The 24,757-nt window shown below is 33.7% G+C and overlaps 1 protein-coding gene across 10 annotated transcripts; it reads left to right on the top strand.

The window, feature by feature from the left end:
* Positions 1-99: 99 nt before the first annotated feature.
* LOC128224424 (uncharacterized) lies at positions 100-23,907 on the top strand. Of its 10 annotated transcripts, XR_008259476.1 has the most exons (9): positions 100-837; positions 1,202-1,704; positions 8,608-8,625; positions 10,519-10,539; positions 12,346-12,424; positions 13,217-13,363; positions 14,552-14,579; positions 18,124-18,232; positions 23,775-23,808. XR_008259476.1 is itself a non-coding variant. In XM_052934258.1 (8 exons), the coding sequence occupies exons 1-7, from the start codon at positions 361-363 to the stop codon at positions 18,193-18,195; spliced, it is 1,317 nt and encodes a 438-aa protein (XP_052790218.1). In that variant the 5' UTR covers positions 100-360; the 3' UTR covers positions 18,196-18,232; positions 23,775-23,907. The 10 variants fall into 10 exon arrangements, 8 of the variants coding, with proteins under 8 accessions (XP_052790218.1, XP_052790220.1, XP_052790219.1 ...); XR_008259477.1 differs by lacking the exon at positions 13,217-13,363; XM_052934258.1 differs by lacking the exon at positions 14,552-14,579 and having other exon boundaries at positions 23,775-23,907.
* Positions 23,908-24,757: the final 850 nt, after the last annotated feature.

Below are 24,757 nucleotides of genomic sequence, written 5' to 3'. Positions count from 1 at the left end.
ATATAAAACATCTGAATTTGAGAAAAAATAAAACATCCACAAAAATGTTCAACGTCGTAAAACGGCTGTTTTGTTTAACTCCCTGCACTATCGGTGCCATTTATTGTTAAGATTCTTCGAAAACGAAGAAAACTTACATACATTTTTTGTGTAAATCATCTTTAATGCACATTTTGTATTTTAACTTTCGGATTATTATTGACTGTCAATGAGCCCGTGTAACAAAAAACAACTTTAATTCAATATCAATTGGTCGATTGAACAGCCAGGCATCGCAACCTCATTGTTTACTAATGGCTGCGCTCCTGAATGGAACACTCATGAATCTGACAACACTAACATTTTTTGCATGTGATTCATATGGCTGTGTTATCGCATGAAATTGGTATGACAAGCCCAGAAAACCATACTAAACATGATTCTAGTCATGAACATAATTTATATTTTGATAAACAATTACAAAATAGACTTTTGCAAGTTGGTGAAGACTTGGATATTCAAACTTACGAAAGTAAATTATCAAAGACAGGGAGTAACGTAAAAAACAGTAAAAGTAATAAAAGTGAAAATAAGGCTGAGGATATTACTGGATGGTTCCCTAGTGCCAAATTTGTTGCAAGACGCACAGATTTAGGAAATTCAAAAGTGGAAACAAAACCTGCCAATACATTTATTCATCCCTGGAAAGATTATAGAACCAAAAAGGAAGACAGCTTTGTGTTCAAACATTATACAGAGCACAGGAAATATATTGATCAATATAGAAATGAGCATGGATGCTATAATCAGCAAAGGTCTGCAGGTCAAATTGGAGAAATGCGCAGAGTTGCATTTCAGGTGAATTATATTGTGTATTTTAATAACTTATACAACAGTCTTGATTTGACAGTTTAATGCATTGTTGAGGAGGTTTAGATTAAGATTAGATAACATCTAATCATGAATTGGCAAGAAAGCAAATATGCGATTACCACATATAAAATGATGCATGTACATGTGTGAGCTTTTAAAGTGAGTAGGTGGGAAGGTAACCATTATTCTGTCATTCTAAGAGTAAATGGAATTTAATAAATCATTCTGATGTATTTAATAATTTCATGATTTAATGGGTATAAAAACATGAGCATGTAACTTTAATTATTATATTGATGCACATAAATATTTTATAAAAACACCATGTTATAAGATTTTAATATTACAGACTTCGAATCCACAACAGCAAAATCCCCTCAGTGCCCAGTATGTTCACCACCAGCAGGGCTGGGCAAGCTCAGCCCCCCCTGCCATGGTTCAAGCCCCGCCACCACCCCAGCAGTCCAGTATCCAGTACACAACCAGGCGAGAACAGCTGGGGTCCCTTGTCTTGCCAAACAGCAATAATACAAACAATCCTACAACAAGTGCTAACTGCCAGTGTGGCTCAAAGACAAATCCTGTTGTAGATCATTCTAGTCAAAGTCAGTTAACCGGTAGATATAAACTTTCTCCAGGGAATATTCAAAGGACTTATACTTCTGCCGATTTCAGACATACTTTAGATTCAGATAATTCTAGTGAGTCAGGGGATATCAGAGTGAGAGCTCCTAGCAGAAGAAGTAATTCAGCTTCGTCTTCAAGACAGAGAACAGTCGGGAAAGCTCCAACTAAAATTTCAGTGCCTGCAACTCCAAATCCTAGAGCTTACCCTATACAGGCTTTAACAATGTAAGTATAAAATGATATTTCATTTGCTGTTGAAAAAAACAACTCAATACAGATTTAAAATGATTTGGTAATTGTGGTATAATCATGTATTAAAGCTATCAGATTATAATAATCTTGTAATGGAAGGCAGTAACTGTTGTCTGGTGTTTTAAAAAGACTGCTCTTAAGCAGAACAATCGAATACATTATTCTGATTCAAGTCTGTATTGATAGATTCTTGAAGGTCTATCTTAAGAGTTTCTCAATAGCAAACAAGCCATAAATGCTGCTAAAAATGCAATCAATAACACAATTAATGGCGGGTATAATTACCATGTAAAATTGATTATATGAAGACTTGTATTTCCTCTGAGTTGCCCAAATAATCAATTTAGATGGGTCTTGATTACAATTGTCAGACAGCTTAATTGGGATTTTATGTTTGTTTTATTTTACAGTTCCGTATGAAATTTATACAGTCATAATTTTTTTATTCTGTTTTCATTTACATGTTAGTAACAGGACATAATAGTGTACATATTATATACATTATATATGTTGATATCTTTTGAGTCTGTTCATGTATTGTTAAGAGATTATACATACATGTACTACTCAGAATTTGCTAGAAGGATCACCTGGATTTATTTTGGTTGAAAATATATTCCTATCATAAAAAACATAAACTTCTATTTTATAATTTATTAAAACTAATGGGACAGTAGTTATTACACACAACGATTATCATTATTATATATATATATCAGGGCTTCCGTTAAAGGAAGTTTGGAAGTATATTACTCCCTAGAAATGGGTTAAAACTTCCAAAATTGATTCCTTGGAAGTACAAAAACTTCCATAATTTTGAAGAAAACTTCCAAAGTTGAAAGCTTGGAAGTACAAAAAATCAAAACCTTTTGTCAATATTACTTTTATAGTCATTATTTCAATCAGTTAAAGTGTTTTTACGTAAAAGGAATTATAATAATATAAGTTAAAGCGAAAATTATTTGATTTTTAATATATTTGTTGAAAAATAGTTGAAAAAGATATTGTATTATGGAGACTTAAACTTCCATATTTCAGTGTAAAACTTCCAAAAGTGATTCACAGGAAGTTCATACTTCCAGTTTCAAATTCTTAATGGAAGCCCTGATATATACATGTATACATATGTCTGTAACAATTTTTGCGTACATGAAAACATGTTAGTTAAGCAGCTGAAGTCCTTAGCATGTTTTGAGTAGTATATATTGAGGTTCCAAAGTTTTAGAAGCCCTGTATATATATATATATATATATATACAAATATACATATACACTAGCGAACAAAATAATCTTAGCTTAATAGGACATTTGTCTAAAATAACATCAAGCTTTTTGATGAAAATAATATTTTTTAGCCAAACTTTTTGAGACATAAATGGTACTACCTTAACTACCTCAAGCTTGTAACAATTTCCATTAATGAGTTGTTTTTAAAAATGACTATTTCTGGGTTTATTCCAGAGCTGGTATATTTTAGCAGAGCTTTTTTATTCCCGCTAGTATAAAATTATGTGTGCTTGATAGTTTTATTCATTATTCAGTCTTTCGTTGAATTTAGGGGCCGATTTTAGGCCCTATTCTCCAAGCCAAAGAATTTTGAAAATTCCTCTCCATAATTCAAAAAAAATGTCTTTGGAAAAATGATTGAAAGTCAAATAGAAATAACTAAAAATCACTTATTAATACTTATTGACACTACATTGTGTAATTTGTTTGGGTACATGTATGTATTTTAACATCAATCTGCAGAGGTGACCATGGTCTAGTGAATATGGTGTCCGCCTCTCCCCCAAGAGGTCATGGGTTCGAACCCCACTTATATAATAGGGGTACTTTCTCATGGCCTGGCAAAAAGGACTGTCAGTACTGGTTTCTACCCAGAAAGTGGATTCAAATTATAAAAGCTTACAGCAGTTTTCACAATCAAACTAAGATAAATAAGTATATACAAACCAATTTGCATTAAAATGTTTTTTGTTTCATTTCTGTCAACTTCATTGCAAAACCCTTTTTAAGCAAAACAGAATCAAAACTTCTCTTTTTCAGGGCCCTTTTCCCATTCCCCAAATATGCTAGAGAGACAGCCCTGGTTAAGTAGAAAATCGTTCAGAAGCAATAATATTATACTTAATATAAGGGTTTCAATGATTTATGATGTTATTACAGTACTTTCTTGTTTGTTTATGTTCATAGTGTTTATATTTTCCTATCAAAGGCTTGAATGTGGCGAAAAAATACCCTGAAAACTGTTTATTCTATACAAGTTCGCAATAAAGATTATTTAGAGAGGGCATGTTTAAGTGATAAGCACACAATCCTATCAAGGTTGTAGATTTCAGCAAACAAAAGTGAAGTACTTGTATATTTACAAAGAGTTATTCTACAAACACAAAAGTTTATTTCGTGTATATATGTATATCTTTATTGAGGAGAAAGAAAACCTGTGGTTTGAAGCTCCTGTCAATTATATGTATTATTTGGAACACCTCTCTTAAAGTCTCAAAATATATGCTTATATATATATTGCTATTAAAACAATGGCATGTCTCACTTTAATAAAAATATCATAAAGTATCAATATTATTTCTTAAATATACCATGACTTTGAATAGTTTTATATATGTACTTTTTATTGTCTAATTAAACTGGTCACAAAATCATTACAGTGTGTGATTTTTTCTGATAGGGAAAAGAAAAATGTTTTTTTTTAACATAATTTGTAATTCCAATGTTTTCTAGAAATGACCAAAAACTTTAAAAAGTTAAGAAGTCCTTTTTTATTAAAAAGTGAAAATGCAAAACAAAGAAAGCATAAAACTAGGAATTTTATTTTCTCATTTGGGTAAAAGCTAAACATGTATGTTTAAGCATATTGTCCGGAGTAGAGCTGACTTTGGTCAGGAAAAAACACTGCATTTATTTCATTCTTTCATTTTCAATAGGTTTTCTTAAATGATTTGACCAAGGTATTGACAGCTTAGCCCATAGTTTGATAACAATTAAAATTAATTGAATATCAATCAATGTACAATGTAAAAATGTCCATGAACCATTTTTACTATCAGCTCATCAAATTATACCACCATATGATATTGATACTAAATTTAATATTAAGTTCATCTAATCAATATTCCAAATAGATTAATATAATTTTGTACTTCTAAATCCTAATAAAATATTCTAACACCCAGGATATAATATTTGAAGATATTAATTCTGTTTTGATCTTAATCTCAGAGCAATACCAGTGGGGTGAATGATATGCCTGTATTATTAAGAGGTAGGTTATCTGATTGAACATATTGATTCATCTAGTCTCAATTAACTTAAAAAGATCAGTATGTCACTGTATGATGATTTTGCGTGTTTTTGAAAAGGACGCTTACAAAATTTCAGTCCAATTCAAATCCCAATTTCCGATTTAATCTGTACACCTCTCTTGCATCTTTTGGCATATTTACATGGTTACTGTATGGCGGTTATTATCAGTTACCCCCGATACACTACTGCACTATGCTTTGTTGCATATCAAATATAAAGTGTAACAGAAGATGTTCTGTGGTTGCCGCTGATTTATGAGGACGAGAGTGCTGATAGATAGTGGTGACTTGCTCATCAGCTCCTCGGCCAAAAATGGGGGGATGTAATCTTCACCAACAGCTTGTTGCTCATGGCCTCTCAATGGACACCAGTGCTGGTTCAGCTCAACAAAACTTAGATTAAAGAAATTATTCTTGTTTAGTGGTTTAAAAGTAACAATTTTCAATCTTTTTCTTTTTTCTCTGACCTACCCTTACTCTTAATAGCACCAACCCTGTTTCTTTTATTGCCAATCGGCCATTTTTGGTCGCCACCATCAGGAAAGACACCTTTATTTACCAAGATAATATGGCAACGGGTTTTCCGTGTGAAAATGATTTTCAGACACAGCTTAACCAAAGATAATAATAGCAATAATAATGATGATAATGATAATAATAATAATATTAATGATAATGATAATAATAATGATAATAATAGAAATAATAATAATAATAATAATAATAATAAAAATAATAATTGACAATTAACCTTACCTACTTACCCTATATGTTGGGGCAGTAGCACCAGAATCAATCACTTCATTTTTCTGGGCCTGTTTGAGTTTACTCAGGTAAATAAATTATGCACAAGAGCATATAATGAGACCTGTTCTGAAAGAAATTTTTGCATTTAATTTCCATTTAAATTAACAATTAGATTCAGACTTAAATACCAAGTCTGACTAAGCATTTCCCCTTTTCTATTATTTGAATTTCAATCTGTCCTCACATTCATAAGAATTATTTTTTTTTCTTTCTAAGTGGTAATGACGTAGATAACCTTTTGTGGTTTAATTAGGGCCAAATTCTAGTTATTTAAATGAAATCAATACGTTTTCATTAGATTGAATGAATGATCACACTGCTCTAGCCTCTTTGTTTGATTTTAGAATACCGGTACTCATTTTACTTTTACAATAAATATATTATTTTTTAAAATGTGTATGTCTTGTGTTTGTTCAGATATTTTTATTTAAATAATCTCAGACGTTTTATTGACAGTTTGGTACTTAATTACTCACTAACAACAAAGATAGAAATTATATTGAATATAGTGTTGCCCTGAATTCTTTCTTATACATTAGGCCAAAAAAAATAATTGGGTTATGATAGGTTACAAGCATAACTTTTTTCTTATATTATTTTTGAGAACCAGAATTCTGTACCAAACCATATTAGGGTTTACCACAATTATCCAAACATTTTGAATATGAAATAGTCTAATTTTAACATGTTCACTCAAAAAAAAGAGGGGCCCTTAGCCAAATTGATGAAATATATGTATGTACCAAAACACATTACCCAATGAAGTGTCAATAATAAGTCACTTTTTTATTTACGTTTGACCTGCAAACATTTTTTTAAGGTTAAAAGTTTTGACATTATGGAGGGGAATTTTAAGTAAAGTTTGGGGGAAAGAGTATATTCGTTGGGTTAGGGAAGGGGCTCATATCTGCCCCAAAATTCGTCAAAGACAGACGTTATAAAATTCAGTAAAATTGTTTAATTCAGTAAACTAGTTTTTGTTCAGACCTTTTATGAAAGAAAAATGAAGCTGAATGTTATATTGTTGTTGTTTTTGTCTACTTGAATTGAAACCTTTTGTGGTAACATTCAATTAAAGTGCCTATATATCTTGTTTAGGTCTTTCAATAAGTTCTTTTTGTGGATACAGCTGAAATATCACCTGTAGCTACATTTAACATGGCACTGTTAAGCCTTGATATTTCAGCTTCCGATTCCAAACAATGAAATCACCAGTTAAACTATACAGAAATGGATAGTTGTTTGTAACGATTTTTGGAATTTGTTTCGAAATCCGGTTGAAAATGATATTTGCACAAAGGACTATAGAAGTGCCATAAAATTGCCATTTCTACTATTTGTACAAGAGCATAATGAATTAACACTATGTGTTTATCAGCCGTATTGATATAGAAAGTAATCAAGACCACTTTGAAATATGTGTGAGTTTGATTCAATTTTCTTTTTCATTTCTTTTTATTTCTTAAAGTACATATTTGCTTTACCCCATGTAATGTTAACACAGGCTTGCTTTTTTCATTGCGTTATGTAATTGTTCTCCATCTGAGTAGGGCATACAAGTAGGGTTACAAAGCTTTAAAGAAATTTAATGGTCTCAACTTTGCAAATAATAAGAGTAAAATCAAAAACACTTTGCTTCTATTAAAAGACATACAATAGTCAGTCTGCAGTTATGTCAGTTGTAATTGCATTTTCAGCCACTGCGTTCTGAACTTGTTTCCCAGGCTCCAATTTCTTTAAAGTTTCAAGTGTTTCAAGCTTAAGTAGCTTATGTTATTTACCGTAGCCAAATTCCATTAACTAAGTCTTAATCGTGATTTTATTAAATAAAAAATAACTTATTATTATTTTCATCAAATTTCAATTTAAAGTCTTTAAAAGCTCTTAAGAATGTCAGTATAACACAAATTATATCCATACAAAAATAGTGCGCTTCTAAGGTTTGATAGCATTTTTTCTTGCATTTATGCTGTACTAATGCAGTAGGGCACGTCGAGAGCAAATTCCATGAAGCGCACGCTAATGTGAAAGGAAATATATATGGTATATATGTGAAATTAAGGGTGAGAGTGATCTCGCTGTGGTATATATGTGAAATTAAGGGCGAGAGTGATCTCGCTGTGGTATATATGTGAAATTAAGGGCGAGAGTGGTCTAGCTGTGGTATATATGTGAAATTAAGGGCGAGAGTGATCTCGCTGTGGTATATATGTGAAATTAAGGGCGAGAGTGATCTCGCTGTGGTATATATGTGAAATTAAGGGCGAGAGTGGTCTCGCTGTGGTATATATGTGAAATTAAGGGCGAGAGTAGTCTCGCTGTGGTATATATGTGAAATTAAGGGCGAGAGTGGTCTAGCTGTGGTATATATGTAAAATTAAGGGCGAGAGTGGTCTAGCTGTGGTATATATGTGAAATTAAGGGCGAGAGTGGTCTAGCTGTTGTATGTGTCCTCTCACCCAATAGGTTGTGTGTTTGATACCCACCAAGGGTACTTTCCCTTGGCCTCTCAAAAAGGAGACGTACTGTTTTCTACCCTGAGGAGACAGACTCTAGAGTGATTCAGAGCTTTTAACTCTCTCCACAATCAAGCTGAAATAAAGTATAAACTAAGAATGAAATTAGACATTGGACTATAGTTTACTTGAATAGCAATTTATGTTTACTTTATAATTATGAACTGTTATTGTGGTATTACCTTAAATCTGTTACTTGGAATAACAGAAATTTTTACTAATTTTATTTCTAGTGCTTGGCGTCTCCAGCGGTAAGCTAGCTTAATTCTGTATTCTGCTGTAGATGTAGATTAATAATATCACAAAAGGTTGAAATTAGAATGTTCTAAAATTCAATGCAGACAAATCTAACAATTATTTGTTTGCTAGACTCTAATTGTAAATTAATGAATTCATTGAAAAAAACAAGGTTCTTCTGTCATTAAAAGGTTCATTCTGCCTGTGTTTTTGTTTGGTACAATTCTGTACTGTATTCAGGGTGGGGGATGTATATGTTTAGTTATAATAATTAAATATACCCCCATTTTAAAAAATGAAGTAGGGAAAAAGTTAATGGGGACTTTATTGGTCCTTGCAACTCCCAAGGACTTTTAAGTATTGTTTTAGTCTAAAAGAATGTTGTCCATGCATTTATTTCCTTCAATATTTCCATAAAAAGTTCACTGAGATAATTTGGGGTGGAGGGTCAGTGGGTACACACACATTGTTGATAAAAATATTTCATTTGATTTTATATTCAGCAAAGGTAGATGTTTAATTACAAATTGCATTCTGGATTGACATCAGGATTTTATTTCATTTTTCATCTGCTAAGGAAAAAAAAAGTTCTACAGACACCAAAGTAAGAATAGATTTTTGTTCTTTTTTTTCCTATTCCGTCAAACGGACATTAACTTGGTGTGGTCTTATGTCAATTTGGCAGAATGAACCTTTAAGTGCAGTTCAAGACCTTATTAAACTGCCTGATAATCATATTACCATATTAATCTGTTTAAGTTTTAAGGATTGTTATTGTAGATTGATGTAACATTCTTGTTTGTTTCCATTTAAGTTCTCTCTAAACATTCCTAACTTGTTGCAATATCTAGAAATTTCAATGTACAGAACATGCCTTCAATGATAGAGTAAATAAAATAAGAAGAAAAAAACACATTCTAAGGGAAACAAACAGAACATTTTTAGATTGATTATTCGAAGAATAAGGAGAGATATTCTACTCAATCCAGGACCCACGTCCACATCACACTTTAATGTTATGCGTCTTACTATAAAGGCCATATATTGTCTCAGTAATCACTCCATGTATTGGTTAGGAGGAACTTTATAGATGGCTTCACAGTCATCCCACCAACTAAAAAAATCAAGTTAGACAACTCTAGATTAAAATAATGCAAATTATTACCCTTGTCGTCGCAGAAGTTCTGGTTGAAGTTTTGTTGGCAAGAACTATCAAGTGCATATCTCAGTATAACTGCATGATATTTTTGATGGGTAATTAATACATTAGCTTTAAACAAACCCAAACAAATAGTTAGACAACTCAACCATGCATATAATGCAAATTATGACCCGTGTGTTTATCTTAGCAATCGCAGTAAGTCCATATCTCACAAACCCCTCAATGATTATAACTTAAAATCAGAGCTTCACAGTGAACTGTCCTCTTAAATTGAACAAGTTGGGTAACTCTTGCATGATTTTATGGCAAATTATGGCTCTTGTTAAAATCAATGAAAATGTTATGGCCTCTGGAACAAGTTCGTCAATTTTGATGCAATTTTGTAGGAAGTTTCCTGACCTCAACCCAATGTGATTCAATGTGAAAAATCTTAAAAAGACATCTCCTAGGAAACTAATTGGCCTGGTAATTATTCATGAAACTTTACAGTAAGGTTCATGATATTGACCTTTACCAAAATCTTTGTGAAAGATTTAAAACTTGTACACAGATGAGAAAATTAGGGCCATCTTGGTCCTCTTGTTTAATTTGAATGATCATTAGTCTTGTTCATGTTTGCACTTTAGTTACAAATATTATTTTAATAGTTGAGTCTGCTGTCTACGTACGCCTCTTCTTAATCTTTTTTCTGTGGCATATTACTTTAATTGTGTTTTCTTTGACATGAATATGAAACTTAATACAGAGCTTGGAAGGCTCATCAAAGGTAATTATCTCCCTTTAGTGCATAATTATATACTTGTGCTGTATATTCATGTTGATTGGCCTTCACTTCTTGTTATTCTTCACAAATTATATGCTATTTTTCACCATGATAGTTAAACATTTTTTATATGGAGTGGACCTTTTTTAATATGAGTTAATTTTATATATATATATATTATTTTCTTATATAGGAGAAAATATAGAGCAGATCAGTTCCAATACTAATGTTTTGCGTTTTTTGAATATTTAGTATCATAAGTGTCTAAATACATACATATTGTATCCATTAACAACAGCATTAATATTATGAGCTACTTTTCCAGAAAATAAAGTCACCATTCACCCCAAATATTAGTACAACACTTAATCATTGAGACTAAGAAGGACATGTAGGATGCACATGCTCCACACTTTTTCATCATAAAGATTTTACAAGTTATGTTCTAGCTAAATACATGTACATGTTTGTACCTGTCAGTAAAAAAATATGTTTATATGGCTGCGGGATTTGTTTTAGAACAGACATAGATAACAATGTGACCATGACAATGCACTTAGCTATTTGCAGCATTTCCCACCACTCTGGCTTCACTATTTCTTGAGTTATGCCCCTTGGTTACAGTTTGAGGAAACAGAGGAGCATCAACCTACTTCTTGTGCTCTTATTCACTTGATTCCTACGCTTATTACACAAAATGATGACTTCTGATTTTATAGATGTTGAGCATAAAATGATTGAAATTGGTGCAAAAAACTTAACATAGTTTTATTAAAGATATCTAACTTCATTTTAAAATGTATATTGTTGTTGCCATGTTTTGTCAGAAATGCCATGTTTTAAACTTTCTCAAAGTGGACTTAAGTGCATTTATTACTAGAAAAAAGTTCCATTCAGTTTGCCATGCAGCTTTTGTTGGCTACCCTCGAAAGAAACCCAAGCATTATACAGTAAATGTCTTTTTAAATGCGCATGCCAAAATAGACGTCTCGGGGGTCTTTTGTGGGTCTTCTGATTCAGTGACATGAACTATGATATCCTCAACTCTGAACTCCAAAAAATACAATTTATTACGATGAAAAATAATTCCTACGCCTGCCATTTTTGAGCACTTGCTGACGTCATGCACATACAGGTGAACCAAACCCTATTGTTTACAATAACCAGTGCGATAAATGTCATTCCTCATTTTTGCCAAAGTTATGTATTGACATATTGAAGCCATTTGTTCAGTGGACCATTTTTTTTATTTTAATTTGGTTTATTATTTTTGAATCAAATTGAGCAGATTTAAAAAAAAAAATGATGAATGGGGAAAAATTATCCTTTTTTGACTCACAGGATCCTCAAAATGACATGTGCCCTGAGCATTTGATAGGACATTCACTGTACCTATACATGCACTTATTAGATTGCTGTTTTGGCCTGATTAAGAATCTAAATAGATGGCAGTGGTTACTTAATTAGTGACTTATAAAAATAACTGCTTGTAGTGTTGGTAGTTCTGAAGCACCATCCTCTTCTGCAACAATTAGCTTTCTTGTCCCTTTTGTGAACAGTATAATTGGATATTTTGTTTGTGTTTTTCCAAAACATAAATCTTTGAAATATTTCATAGAGTTAAACAGACTTTAAAATGGAAATATATGTATTTAGTATTACAAAAAGCATTGTGGAAAACAAGATGATGTACATGTGTGAGTATTTTCTTCTCTGGAAAATGTTGTAATAAAGTGTTGTTACAAATTGTTTAAATGGATGCCAATCTGTTCAAGTTGATTCTTTAATTGACCTTACCTCACATTTCAGACAGCAGAATGGGAAGTCAGAGGTAATTCCAGCTCCAAAACCACTTGACAACTTAAACTGTGTGGCTCCAGAAAAACAGGTTTGTTGTATTTGGTATCATTTTGAAATATGGTGATGAAGTTTGGGGAGACATACTCTAGGATATATTGATCATGAACAACATTGTGTGATAAATCATTCAAAGCTTCATTGGTATTTTAGTGTGGTAGGTTACACATATTAATAACACTGATTGGTAAAGAATGAGCAATAAAAGTCACTGAATCACTTTAGATTTGTGATTTCTTAACACTTAAAAAGTTATGAACCTTGAAATGTAGACACGTCATGCTTATATATCACTTTTGATGTGCAAATATATAGAATCTAATGTTAACGAATAACTTAACATGAGGTTGCAGCCTTTTTCAGCTCCACGAAGCTGATTGTAGAAACAACCAATTAACTGAAGTATTAGATGTCTTGCAGAGTGATTGATTGATTCATTGGCTTTGTTTGGTTTCTGTTTACTTAAACACAGCAATAACTTAGATGCGTCTTAATAGTTTAATTGAAGTGGAATAACTTAATTAAAACTAATATATATCTGATATGTATTTTATTCCTGATGTTCCAGAATATTTGTGTTTTATATTATGCATTAATTGATGCAGGCCAAGAACTAAGTGCTGTCTAGCCAATATGTAAGGACATATTACAAATAGCTGAAACCAACCAATGCTCAAACGTTTTGCACTTTTAAGGCAATTTATTTCAGAAGGACTTCTCCAAAACCACATGAAAATTGGGAATTTTGTTAAGCATGTTTTTGAAATGTGGAATTTTGATTTGTTTAATCATGCAATTAATTATAATAATCGTCTTCGTTTAGCCATCAACTCCAGACAGAAGGAATGTGGATGAATTAGGACTGGCTTTAAAAGTTCACAGTCTCAACAACTTGTTGACAATCAACGATGCCCCCATGAGGGGCTATGCCCTTCCCAAAAGTACCCCACCCAATCCAAACACTAGTAACGTAAGAACAAATCAATATGTTCAGTTTTAGCATGCCCTGTTGTTCTTTGCGGATGGTTCCAGTTTTTACAGCAAGTTTTCAGGCCCATAATGATTAATAGGGACTGCTTTCTTTTTATTTTCATTTCAACAGTTACGGTACTGCTAAACTGAAGTTTCATAAATAAATCCTCCAAATGTGAGAAATTGTTTCATTTAGAACAAAACCATATAATTCATGCATTGATTGGCATTTAATTGTTAAACAATGAGAATTATATAACCAACCAAATTATTTTAGTATTCCGTAGTAATAGGCATTCGATATCAAGTTTTATTTAACCTGAAATATTTGTGTGTTCATTTGTATTAAGGTTGGGATGTTGTATTTGAGTAAGATCCAGGAGGTTGTCTTGTAAATATTGGAACTATCTATTCTGTGCACTGTTGTATTATATATTATCGTGATTCCACAGTACTAAGACTCACACTAGCCTTGTTTCTTTGCAAAATGTCTTTTGATTTGTATATTTCTAACTTTAAATCATTATCTTTTACTTGATGGAGCTCTCACTTAGAATATTAAGTATTCAAATTACAGATAATATTAGTTTTGACATTCCTTCCGATTCTTGTTTTGCAATATGTGGATAGGATAACGTCAAAAGACTTTTCTCTAGCATTCGTAATTATGCAACAGTTTCCACATTTTGTATTCTTAGGTTCAATACGTAATAGGACGATGTCTCGAACAATCTTAAGTCACTGATAACATGATGAAGCTCAGCGCACTATTTTTGTTTTGGAATAAATCAAATGAATTTTCTCAATTCAAAGAGTTCGTAGACTCAAAGGAAATTTTATTTATGTTATCATGGTTACTAGTAACTATTGTTTGAAATCAAGTTTGAGTAATTAAGTAATCGGAATGAAAAGATTTTTCGAGAAATTTTGGCGATATATATTTTACTTTTTATCAAATCAGTAGTCTAGACGTAATATCCAACATAGTAGGCCTATATTAATGGATGTGTTGGAACTCTAATACTAGCAAAACGTATTGTCACCCATTAGTTAGAAGTATAATGTCAGTCCATTAGGTTTATTCATGTCTAAAACTTCTGTTTTTAGTGTAGGCAGATAAGACTGCAATTTTAATGTCCCTTAAGAATAAGGTTTTGAAAACTTAAAAGTAGTTTGTTTATTTTAGCATTATGGAAGAGCTATCTTTCTGAATGGTAAGGAAACTGCACAAGTGTTTTCTTTTTACATAATTTTTTTTTTAATTCAATTTACCTATCCAAGGCACTGGTTACCTGATGTTATGTTAATGATATTGTTTGCTAAACATTCATATCTGTTGAGGTATTTCACTTATCGCTTTCATTATGGTACAGGCAGGGTTTAATGATGTTGTCTTTTTAAATTTAAGCTTTCAGATTTCATATTCCATAGGCTTGGAGCAAAATTCTCTGTCTTGTCTTGAAAACAGAGATCCTATAGTTTGTTGTGCTCTTTATTCACAATTTGGCCTTCTTTTCTCGTAGTTTCTTGGATCTGCTGCCAGTGATTCAAGTTCTGAACTTTCCGACATTGAAGAAGATCTGATTAGTATTGACCATCTGTCAACTTGTCCTCTTCACGGACATCATCGAATAACAGACACAGAATCACTGCAGAAGTTTCTCAAAGATGATCCAACTCTTAGTAATCTCAATCAAAGACCTGACGTTCAACCACCCAAGTATGAGGCAGAAGAAGATAATTGTGGTAAAGATGAAGGTCCTACCAGCAAAGATCCTGTCTATGTTACTACCAAACTCTTGGATGGTGAAAAATTCCTTGTCCCTAAAAATGACCTTGATGCCATGCTTAAAGTCAATATGTGGAATCCCATTGTTTCCACATTACCAACTTTCAACAGGCATTTTAACAATAGGGTAAATGCTGGTGCAGAACCAGTAAGAAGACCTGCAGACTCTCCATACTATGTAAGGCCTATTGAAAATGATATTGTAAGAAATGCTGTCCAAAAAATAGATGTGATTCAGTCCTCCAAAAAGATCCAGTTAAGTATTACAAAACTTGACAATGCCGTTAGCTTCTGCAGAATAAACCAAACCAGTGCAAATGGCAGAAATGAAAGCAAGGCAAGTAACTCATCAGCAAGCAGGAGAAGTAGAGATTCAGAACTTGAAAAATCAAACAATAGTGATATGTTTTACCCTAGATTAAAACCACCATTACCAAATGATCCTTTTACAGAAAGGCTTACAAGACCCACACAGTTTGAGCGAAAGCTGGCATTGACTTTGCCGCAGGTGAAGATCTTAGAATTTCTACCATTGATTGATACCAAGCGAAAATCTTTTAGCTCCGAATCAGGCAGTAAAAGAAAGTTTGACCTGGATGCTCCTGATGGAAAAATTGCCAATGACAACATAGAAAGTGAGGAAGAAAAGGCACATATGGTAGACAAAAGTACTAAATTGTCTGTTGGTTCATACAATGTTTCGTTCGATGTTCCTGTATCATCAGATGCCAATGACACAGAACCTGCCAACAGCTCAAAAACTACACCAAGACAGGATAAGAACATTGATGAAAAAGTAAACTACAAATCAGATATAATCAAACAGAAAGGAATGGAAAAGCAAACCATTGAAAGTATAAAATTTGAACCACCACCAGTCAGAGCTAAAAAAGTCATGTTTGACAGGAATGAGCTCCTGAATGATCCAAAACAGGCAAAACATGCAATAAAACTTCTGGAAGGAATCAAAATCAATATTGAACAGAGTAGGAAACAGCAGGAAGATGCTAATAAAGTAGACAGTGCAAAACTGGCCCAAGAAAGTAGGAAACAACATCTTAACTGTAACTTAGAAAGGAAAAAGCCATCTATAGCTTCAGGGGTAGGCATGTGTGTACCATGTATGATGTTTTCCCTCAAAAGACAAGGTGTGGTCCTTTCCAGATAACATGTTGTCAACTCTAAAAAAACAAAACAAACAAAATCCTTGGGGTTTACTGCATTGCTAACCAAGGTTGTATTAACATTGTACACCAAACAATCCTGTGTGTCTCACTTGGGAAGAGAGGGTTTTTACAGCTTTCGGTAAACTTGGCATGCTACATGTATCTCGATCTGAATGTAAGCATTTTGGAGTATATTTCCCAAACTGAAATATCTAGGGTGAACTAACCATAAATTTCATATACCATTTAAACAGAACAAGTTCAAAGATGAAAAGCTTTTCTGTATGTTTGTGTTTGCAAAAATATTTGTTCTCAACTATGGTGAAAGATAATTTGCATTATTGAGTACTGTAATAAAGTTGTTGTTAATAGTATATAATTATATGGGTTTTAAAGACTATAATCAAAAATGCAAAATGCAATACCATTTGATTAATCAATAAGTTTTTAGAAATGGCAATCTTTGATTGAGATCTTATAAGGGTTTACTTCTTCTAATAATGTGTTTGCAAATGATATGGGAGAAGAGCTGTTTGAACCTCATGACTGTAACTTAATATTTTTTGACAATATTAAAAAGTTCATAACTATTGAAGTTCTACCAATTTCCTTATTTCTATCTTACATTTTATACCTCTGTTAACATTCACTGTGGTTGGCATGTAGTTTGTTTCCTGCACAAACAATGACACTTATGTGTTCTCTTTTCTTTTCCTTTAGGGATTGTAATGCAAATCTGTTTGTCTCAATCATTAAAGGTTGTTGGCCCTGTTTCAGTCGTAAACCTTAGCTGCATTAGGGACTCCCGTTAAGTTACGTACAGAATTTTAATGATAAATTTCTTACAATATTTTTATAAAAATGCAATTTATGTCTAAAACTGGTTTACACCTAGAAACACAGACAGTCGGGGTTTGGAAATTACTATCTTAAGCCTTACGATTTTTTAAGAAACAGGGCCCCGGTTCACTGATTTCTCTATTATAATATTATAAAATTATGAAAAATCATTACTATGCCCTGTTCTGGTAGAAAAAAACATTTATTTTCATGATGTTGTCCAGTTCACAGTGTAAATAGTTATAAAGTTTAAGTAGTATATTGACAATATTTTGTGCGCCGCATTGAAGACAATTCTAGTTGTTGCATCTTCATTCCTCTAGGCAACAATTTATAAAAAAATTAATGCATAAAATCTTGATGTACAGTATTATAATTCTTTATTTTATCTTATTAAGATTTTAATTCATATCACATAGTAATCATTTTAAATATAAATGTGAAATTTAAAAGTGATTATTTTGTTGTGTACACTAGATATATTGTGTCAAGATCCATTAGTCATATTCCTTATATTGTCATTTATTAGTCATTTAACAGTCTTGACTTGTATAGTATTAACTAATGGTAATAAATTTATATTTCAGAGAAACAGTGCTTTCGTTTGTCAGTAACATTATATGTTGGCATGTTTTTGGAGCAGGTTGACATCAGTAAATAATCCTTCTAGTTGACCTTATCATTTCAAAAGAAAGATAAGTCTAAGATAAATTGCGAACTATTTGTGGCCTTCAGTGTTCCAAGATGATGCCAATTAAGGATAAATTTGAAAGAAAACTGTTTACTGTTGTATTATGATAATTTTAAGCACGCCTGGATTTATATGGACCTATAAATCCCCATGGTTTAAAGGGCTAAAGGGGAAAGGTTCTATCAGCTTAACTATTTATTGTCACATAGAACCTTTTCGCTTGTTATCGTTGTATTGCTTCAGTATTAATGTTGTTTAACTGTTACTTTCAGATGTGGTTTGATGCTAGTGGACGAGCCTATGTCAGTTTGGCGTCACGCTATGACCCAATTAGAAAGTATTGACCTCTGACCCCCCTTGTATTTTTATATGAATACTCAGGTATTGCCTGCCTTTGGAACTGATTTGGTACTGACAAGTACTAGTTAGTTGTAGATTCTTAACCCCCCTTTGCTTTTAGCATCGTCAGCAACCATGGTACTTAATTCCGTTATGCTTCATAAATACCGTGGAACAATTGACTGACAAAATCTCGTTAATGAATATGCATGAGGCAGGGGAGACAACTCTTCTTCCAATCAATTTGCATGTTACAATTAAATATTCTTCAATAGCCCTATAGTATCAGTGGTCTTTATGGATTGGTGGTATTGACTGCTGTCAAAAGGTATTGTACAGAAATGGTGGTCGGACCCGGTTCATTTCCAACTTTCATCAGAATATGTTTTACGGGAAAGCACCTGGTACCTTGTGGAAACGATGAAACTGCCTCCTTAATTAGTCATGATTACGAGATTTTCTTAGCCAAATCACCCACAGTACACAAAGAAGCATAGCGTAGTAGTGTATCGGGGTTGTACGACGATGTGCTTTCAGATGATTTGGTACTCACTTTTAAAAAATACTAATTCTAATAGACTCACACTTATGTACTCACTAGACAAATTAACACTTGCTTCATAATCACAGATTTATCTTAGGGACATGCACTTAATGAAAAAATCAACCTCATATCAACAATAACATTTATTGGCTTTGAAAATAGTGTCATTCTCATTTCAATTTCTGCTAACTTTCAGTCATTGCATCACTATATGTGAATAAGGGCTGTATTAGCCTCCTCCTTATTGGAGGGGAGACTGGAGATTGCTGGAATAAAACTTTATGAGGACAGGTTAAATAAAATTTTGGGCATATTGGATGTAATTCAATACATGTGTATAAGACTCAGAGAGGTTGGAAATGCTTTTTATAGGTTCTTTCTTTGCTGTAATTATGGTTGCCTCTTTATTGACTAAACCCAAATTGCTTGGTACTTAAACCATAATACATAGAAGAGAGTGACACCCTGTTTTAATTGCTTTAAATTTGTGAGGTCATTTTATTGCTGATTTGTGATATTTAAGTATTTTTAAACCATGATAGGATTCATTATTTTATTATGCCCCCCTTCGAAGAAGAGGGGTATATTGCTTTGCACAGGCATGTCGGTATGTCGGTCGGTCCGTCGGTAGACCAAAGCTTGTCCGAGTGATAACTCAACAATTCCTGGACGTATGGTCATCAAACTTCACATGAAGGTTGGGCCTGACCAGTAGATGACCCCTATTGGTTTTGGGGGTCATCGGGTCAAAGGCCAAGGTCACAGCAACCTTTAATGGTAAAATAATTTTAAAGCTTGTCCGAGTGAAAACTCAACAATGCCTGCACCCATGGCCCTCAAACTTGACATGGAGGTTGGGCCTGACCAGTAGATGACCCCTATTGTTTTTGGGGGTCATCAGGCCAAAGGTCAAGGTCACAGTGACCTTGAATGGTAAAAGGTTGTCTGAGTGATAACGTGACAATGCCTGCACCCATGGCCCTCAATTTAACTTGGATGTTGGGCCTGACCAGTAGCTGACCCCTATTGTTTTTTGGGCTCAATGGGTCAAAGGTCAAGGTCACAGTGACCTTGTATGGTAAAAGGTTATTCGAGTGATAACAATGCCTGCACCCATGGCCCTCAAACTTGATTTGGAGGTTGGGCCTGACCAGAAGATGACCCCTATTGTTTTTGGGGGTCATTAGCCAAATGTCAAGGTCACAGTGACCTTGAATGGTAAAAGGTTGTCTGATTGATAACTCAACAATGCCTACACCCATGGCCCTCAAACTTGACTTGGAGAATTGGCCTGACCAGGAGATGACCCCTATGGTTTTTGGGGGTCATCTGGGCAAAGGTCAAGGTCACCTGGAATGGTAAAAGGTTATCCGAGTGATAACTTGACAATGGCTGCACCCATGGCCCTCAAACTTGATTTGGAGGTTGAGCCTGGCCAGAAGATTGACCCTATTAATTTTAGGGGTCATTGGGCCAAAGGTCAAGGTCACAGTGACCTTGAATGATAAAAGGTTGTCCAAGTGATAACTCAACAATGCCTGCACCCATGGCCCTCAAACTTGACATGGAGGTTGGGCCTGACCAGTAGATGACCCCTATTGATTTTAGGGGTCAAAGGTCAAGGTCACAGTGACCTTGAAAGCAAACTCGACAATTCTTGGACCTATGGTCATCAAACTTGACATGAAGGTTGGGCCTGCCCAGTAGATGACCCCTATTGACTTTGGGGGTCATCAGGACAAGGTCAATGTCACAGTAACCTTTAATGCAAAAAAGTTAACAAATCTTCCCCCCACTGATATCTCAACAATGCCTGAACCTATGATCATTAAACTTGACATGGATGTTAAGCCTGACCAGTAGATCACCCTTATTGATTTTAGGATTCATAGAGCCAAAGGTCAAGGTCACAGTGATCGTGAATGGTAAAAGGTTGTCCGAGTGATAACTCAACAATGCCTGAACCCATGGCCTTCAAACTTGACTTGGAGTTGCATCTGACTTGTAGATGACCCCTTATGATTTAAGGGGTCATCGTGTCAAAGGTCAAGGTCACAGTGACCTTGAACGAAAAAAACTTGTCTTTTGATAACTTGACAATGCCTGCACCCATGGCCCTCAAACTTGACATTTAGGTTTCTGGTGACCAGCTAATGACTCTGGATTTTGAGTTCATAGAGTCAAAGGTCATGACGGTCATAACACACTTTATCCCCACACTTTAATGGTCATAATCTTAAAACAGCAACAAATCAGCTGTCATTTTGGTCCATGCATATTTCATTCAATTGTCCATATAATCCTGACAACATGGCGCTCAGGGGGGGCATAATGTTTGACAAACATCTCTTGTTTATAAATTTGTTTCAGCAAATGTTTGAATTCACAAAAAAGATATTGAGTAGGATATATTAGCAAAAATAAAACCCTTTACAAAATTAAAGCAATCTAGATTATGGTTTTTAGATTAACACTCGCTCTTACTCAGAATGAGTAGACTAACTTTGCTCTGTGACAGGTTCGATCAGTACTCAACATGTGGTAGATAACTTGTTTGCTTAAGAAATGACCTGCAGACAATTTTGTAATTGAAATACGCCCAAAATGCACCATTTCAGATTAGAAATTGTCCCCCTGCCTTTACTCTAAGCTAAATAAGTTTCGATTGTGAAAGAGGGCCGGGCATTAGTTGAAAGTTACGCCCACTCTAACGTTAAATCCTGGATCCATCCCTGAATCTGGATAATTTAGTTAATGCTTGGATTAAGTATTTTGCATGCATTGAATGGAATAGAGTAGTATAAGCAATTGTTAATATGATGCAGCTCCCTAAGATGTATTTATCTTGGGCTATACTTGTATTTCAGTATAGGACTCACATCATAAAACAATTGTGTTCGATGCATCTCCAAAAGTATTGCACCCACAGTGGAATGTTGGTCAGCATGGGGATTTGTGCACTTGCAATTTGTTAGTAATTTCACTTGGTCTAACAAAAGTAAATATGGCCCTCGACTTAGTAAAAAATGGTCAGAAAAATATTGTGTTGCATGTATCTCCGAAAGTAGCGCACCAGTCCTAATATCCTGAAACTTCATAGCAATGTCCCTCAGCATTGGAAGTTGTGCTCCTATAGCTGTTATTACTTTGACATTTCATAAGGTCTTACCAATGACCCTTGACTTACACTGATGAAACCTTATAGCAATGTTCCTCAGCATGGGTAGTTGTGTATACCTGACATTTCACAGGCTTTAACTATACCAATGGTCCTTGACTAACACTGGTGTAACTTTATAGCAATGTTCATCGGCATGGGAAGTTGTGCACATGCAATTTTGTTTACATCATCCAGGGTCAAGGCCCTTGACTTGGTAAACAATTGACTGTAAAATACTTTGCCACTTGTACCTCCAATATTGTTTTACCTACACTCATGAAACTTGGAGGCAATGTCAGTTTATAACACACATGCTCTGTTGTTAATCATTCCCGTGTCAAGGCAGCATCTCGGAGTATTCATTGTCTGTGAGCGCTCTTAGTTAGGTGTTGTATGTAAAAATGGTTTTTCACACGAGTCATTGTTTCATGACATTTTGACTTTTTGTTTTAAATAAGACAAAAATAAGGAAGAATATATATGAAAGATTATTTTATAGCTACATACTTCTATGAATGCTGTTCTCTATTTTACTGAAATGGAAAAAAGGGCTTGATTGTCTGTAAATCACATATGCATCTATCACTATATGTAGAGTACTGTTCTATGATAGCTCATTATTAGTTTGAATAAATATAGATCTCTAATATTTCTTTCCTCCTAGCATGCATTACTACTTTCTTTTCCTTTTGGCTTGAGAAAAATTAAAACTTGATTCTCCTTTCAACCCTGATGTTTGCAATATCTAAATACCCATGCACCAATGGTATTTGTTTAAAAAAACACTCCTCAATGGCATTTGTTTAAAAACCCACGCCCCATTGGTATTTGTTTAAAAAAACACACTCCTCAATGGTATTTGCTTAAAATCCAACGCCCTGATGGTATTTGTTTTAAAAAAAAAATCAGCCTGAGCAAGAAATTCCCAAACATGTCGAAAAAATGAAATAAAATCAGTCTACCTTAAACTGTATTAATACGGTATATCAAATGTGGATGAGAAAATAAGTTTTTTTTCAGGCCTTTGGAATATTAATTGTAGTCAGAATTGATAACAGAACTATACAAGTACTACTGTTAGCAAGTAAACTTAGCAAAGTGTACCCATCAATCACCTAATAAAAGCAAGATCATGTTGCCCTGGATTGGAAAATCACTTGATCTATTTGAAAGGAGTAAAGCTCATTCAGTCCTCCAATACCGTTAAGTGCTAATAAGTTCATTTGCTAACAGTTGTATGGCTTCTCATTGCTTGTGCATGTCAGTATGCATGTATATAATTAATATTAAATATTTAATGCATAGAAATGATAAAACTATAATGTACAAAAATGTTGTTTTTATGGAGTTCATGGTTTATCAATTTTTATGTTATAGACTAAAAAAGAAGATAATTATCATAATTTAAAAATCATATTTAAATTGGACTATTTAATTTAAATATCATTTTACATTAGAAGCTAATATTTAGAAGCTAATATTTATTAAATATGTTATAGAATTATTTTTTTCATTTTGATTTACAACATTTTTGACAGGGTAGACTTATAATGCCTCCTCATCTCAAATTCTACTTACAGTCGGCATTTACATGAATACAGTAATTTAATCAGTTTCAGTTGAGTGTTAATTGCCTGATCGCATGTCAGCCAGTTCTCCATGTCATGGAGAATCATACTAAATTTTAACAGAATGTTTCCATTTTACTAATGCCAAAGAGGCAGTACCTAATTTTTAATGTTTTTCCCCCCATATATTATGAATTTTATGTTTAATATTTTGGATTTCAATTATAAGAATCAAATAAGATAATGCTCCTTTTTTATTTTTTAAATTCAAGAAAACATTTTGCTAACTCTTATACCATTTGTTTATCGCAGAAACATCTGCATTGTGACCCGGAGCTTGCCGGTCTCACGTGGTCGGAAAAACTGGAAGTTCTCCGCGCCGTAAATAAACCCCGCCCCCGGAATCGGCCACGCCAACAGAAACTTAAATTCATCAGTGAATTTGATAGTGAGAAGGACAGAATGGACCGAAGTGATGGAAATGACAGAATGGGCAGAAATGACCGGAATGATGATAAAGAAGGGAATGATGAATTACAGGAAGAGAAAGTAAATAAAAGTGTTGATAGCAATCAAACACAGGTTTTTCATTGGTTACACGATACTAATGAGTTGTATGAACAGAGGAGAATTCAACATTTGGTTGAACAAGCAAGAATTAAAGGTGGTAGTCAGTATAGGTGGATTTGTGAAGCGCATGTGAAAACTCAAGGAATAGATTGGGCAACAGGGAAATTAAAATCTGAGGGGCAAGGTACCAATCTGAGTGGTGATGGGGACCAGTCAAGTGTTGGGGAAAAATGTGATATTTGTGTTCTGACATGTAAGGGTACTAACAAACAGACCATGCTGAGTAACCAGGAAATGTACAGGTCAAAGACCTTTTCCTCGCATTAAAGGCAGCTTTGTTATGTTTTCTTTTTCAGCTTTGTAAAAATTGTTTTCAAGTTAAAGGGACTAGACACCAGATGTCCCAAAATTGACAAAAACAGTATTTCATTAAAACAAGCCTTGAGTTGTCAATACAAGCTAGTATGAGCTGATATTACATCCCTTGACATGATTAAAGAATATTTGTTACTGTCTCAGCTGAGTTTACCTGTTTAAAAAAATCGCATAACAGTTGCCAGTTTATACTGTGTATATTTAGCATGTGAAGGTCAGTTGATAAGTACAGATACATATATAAAATTTACTGATATTTACATGGTAGATAGACCCAGTAAATTTTTAATTGGAAAAATACGTAAAAACTGATAAAGATACATGAGTGACATTAAAGATGTCATACTTCA

Source organism: Mya arenaria, chromosome 17 (assembly GCF_026914265.1).
Source record: "Mya arenaria isolate MELC-2E11 chromosome 17, ASM2691426v1".
In the NCBI taxonomy this organism is placed as follows: domain Eukaryota; kingdom Metazoa; phylum Mollusca; class Bivalvia; order Myida; family Myidae; genus Mya; species Mya arenaria.
This window is presented reverse-complemented; position numbering and strand designations above follow the sequence as displayed.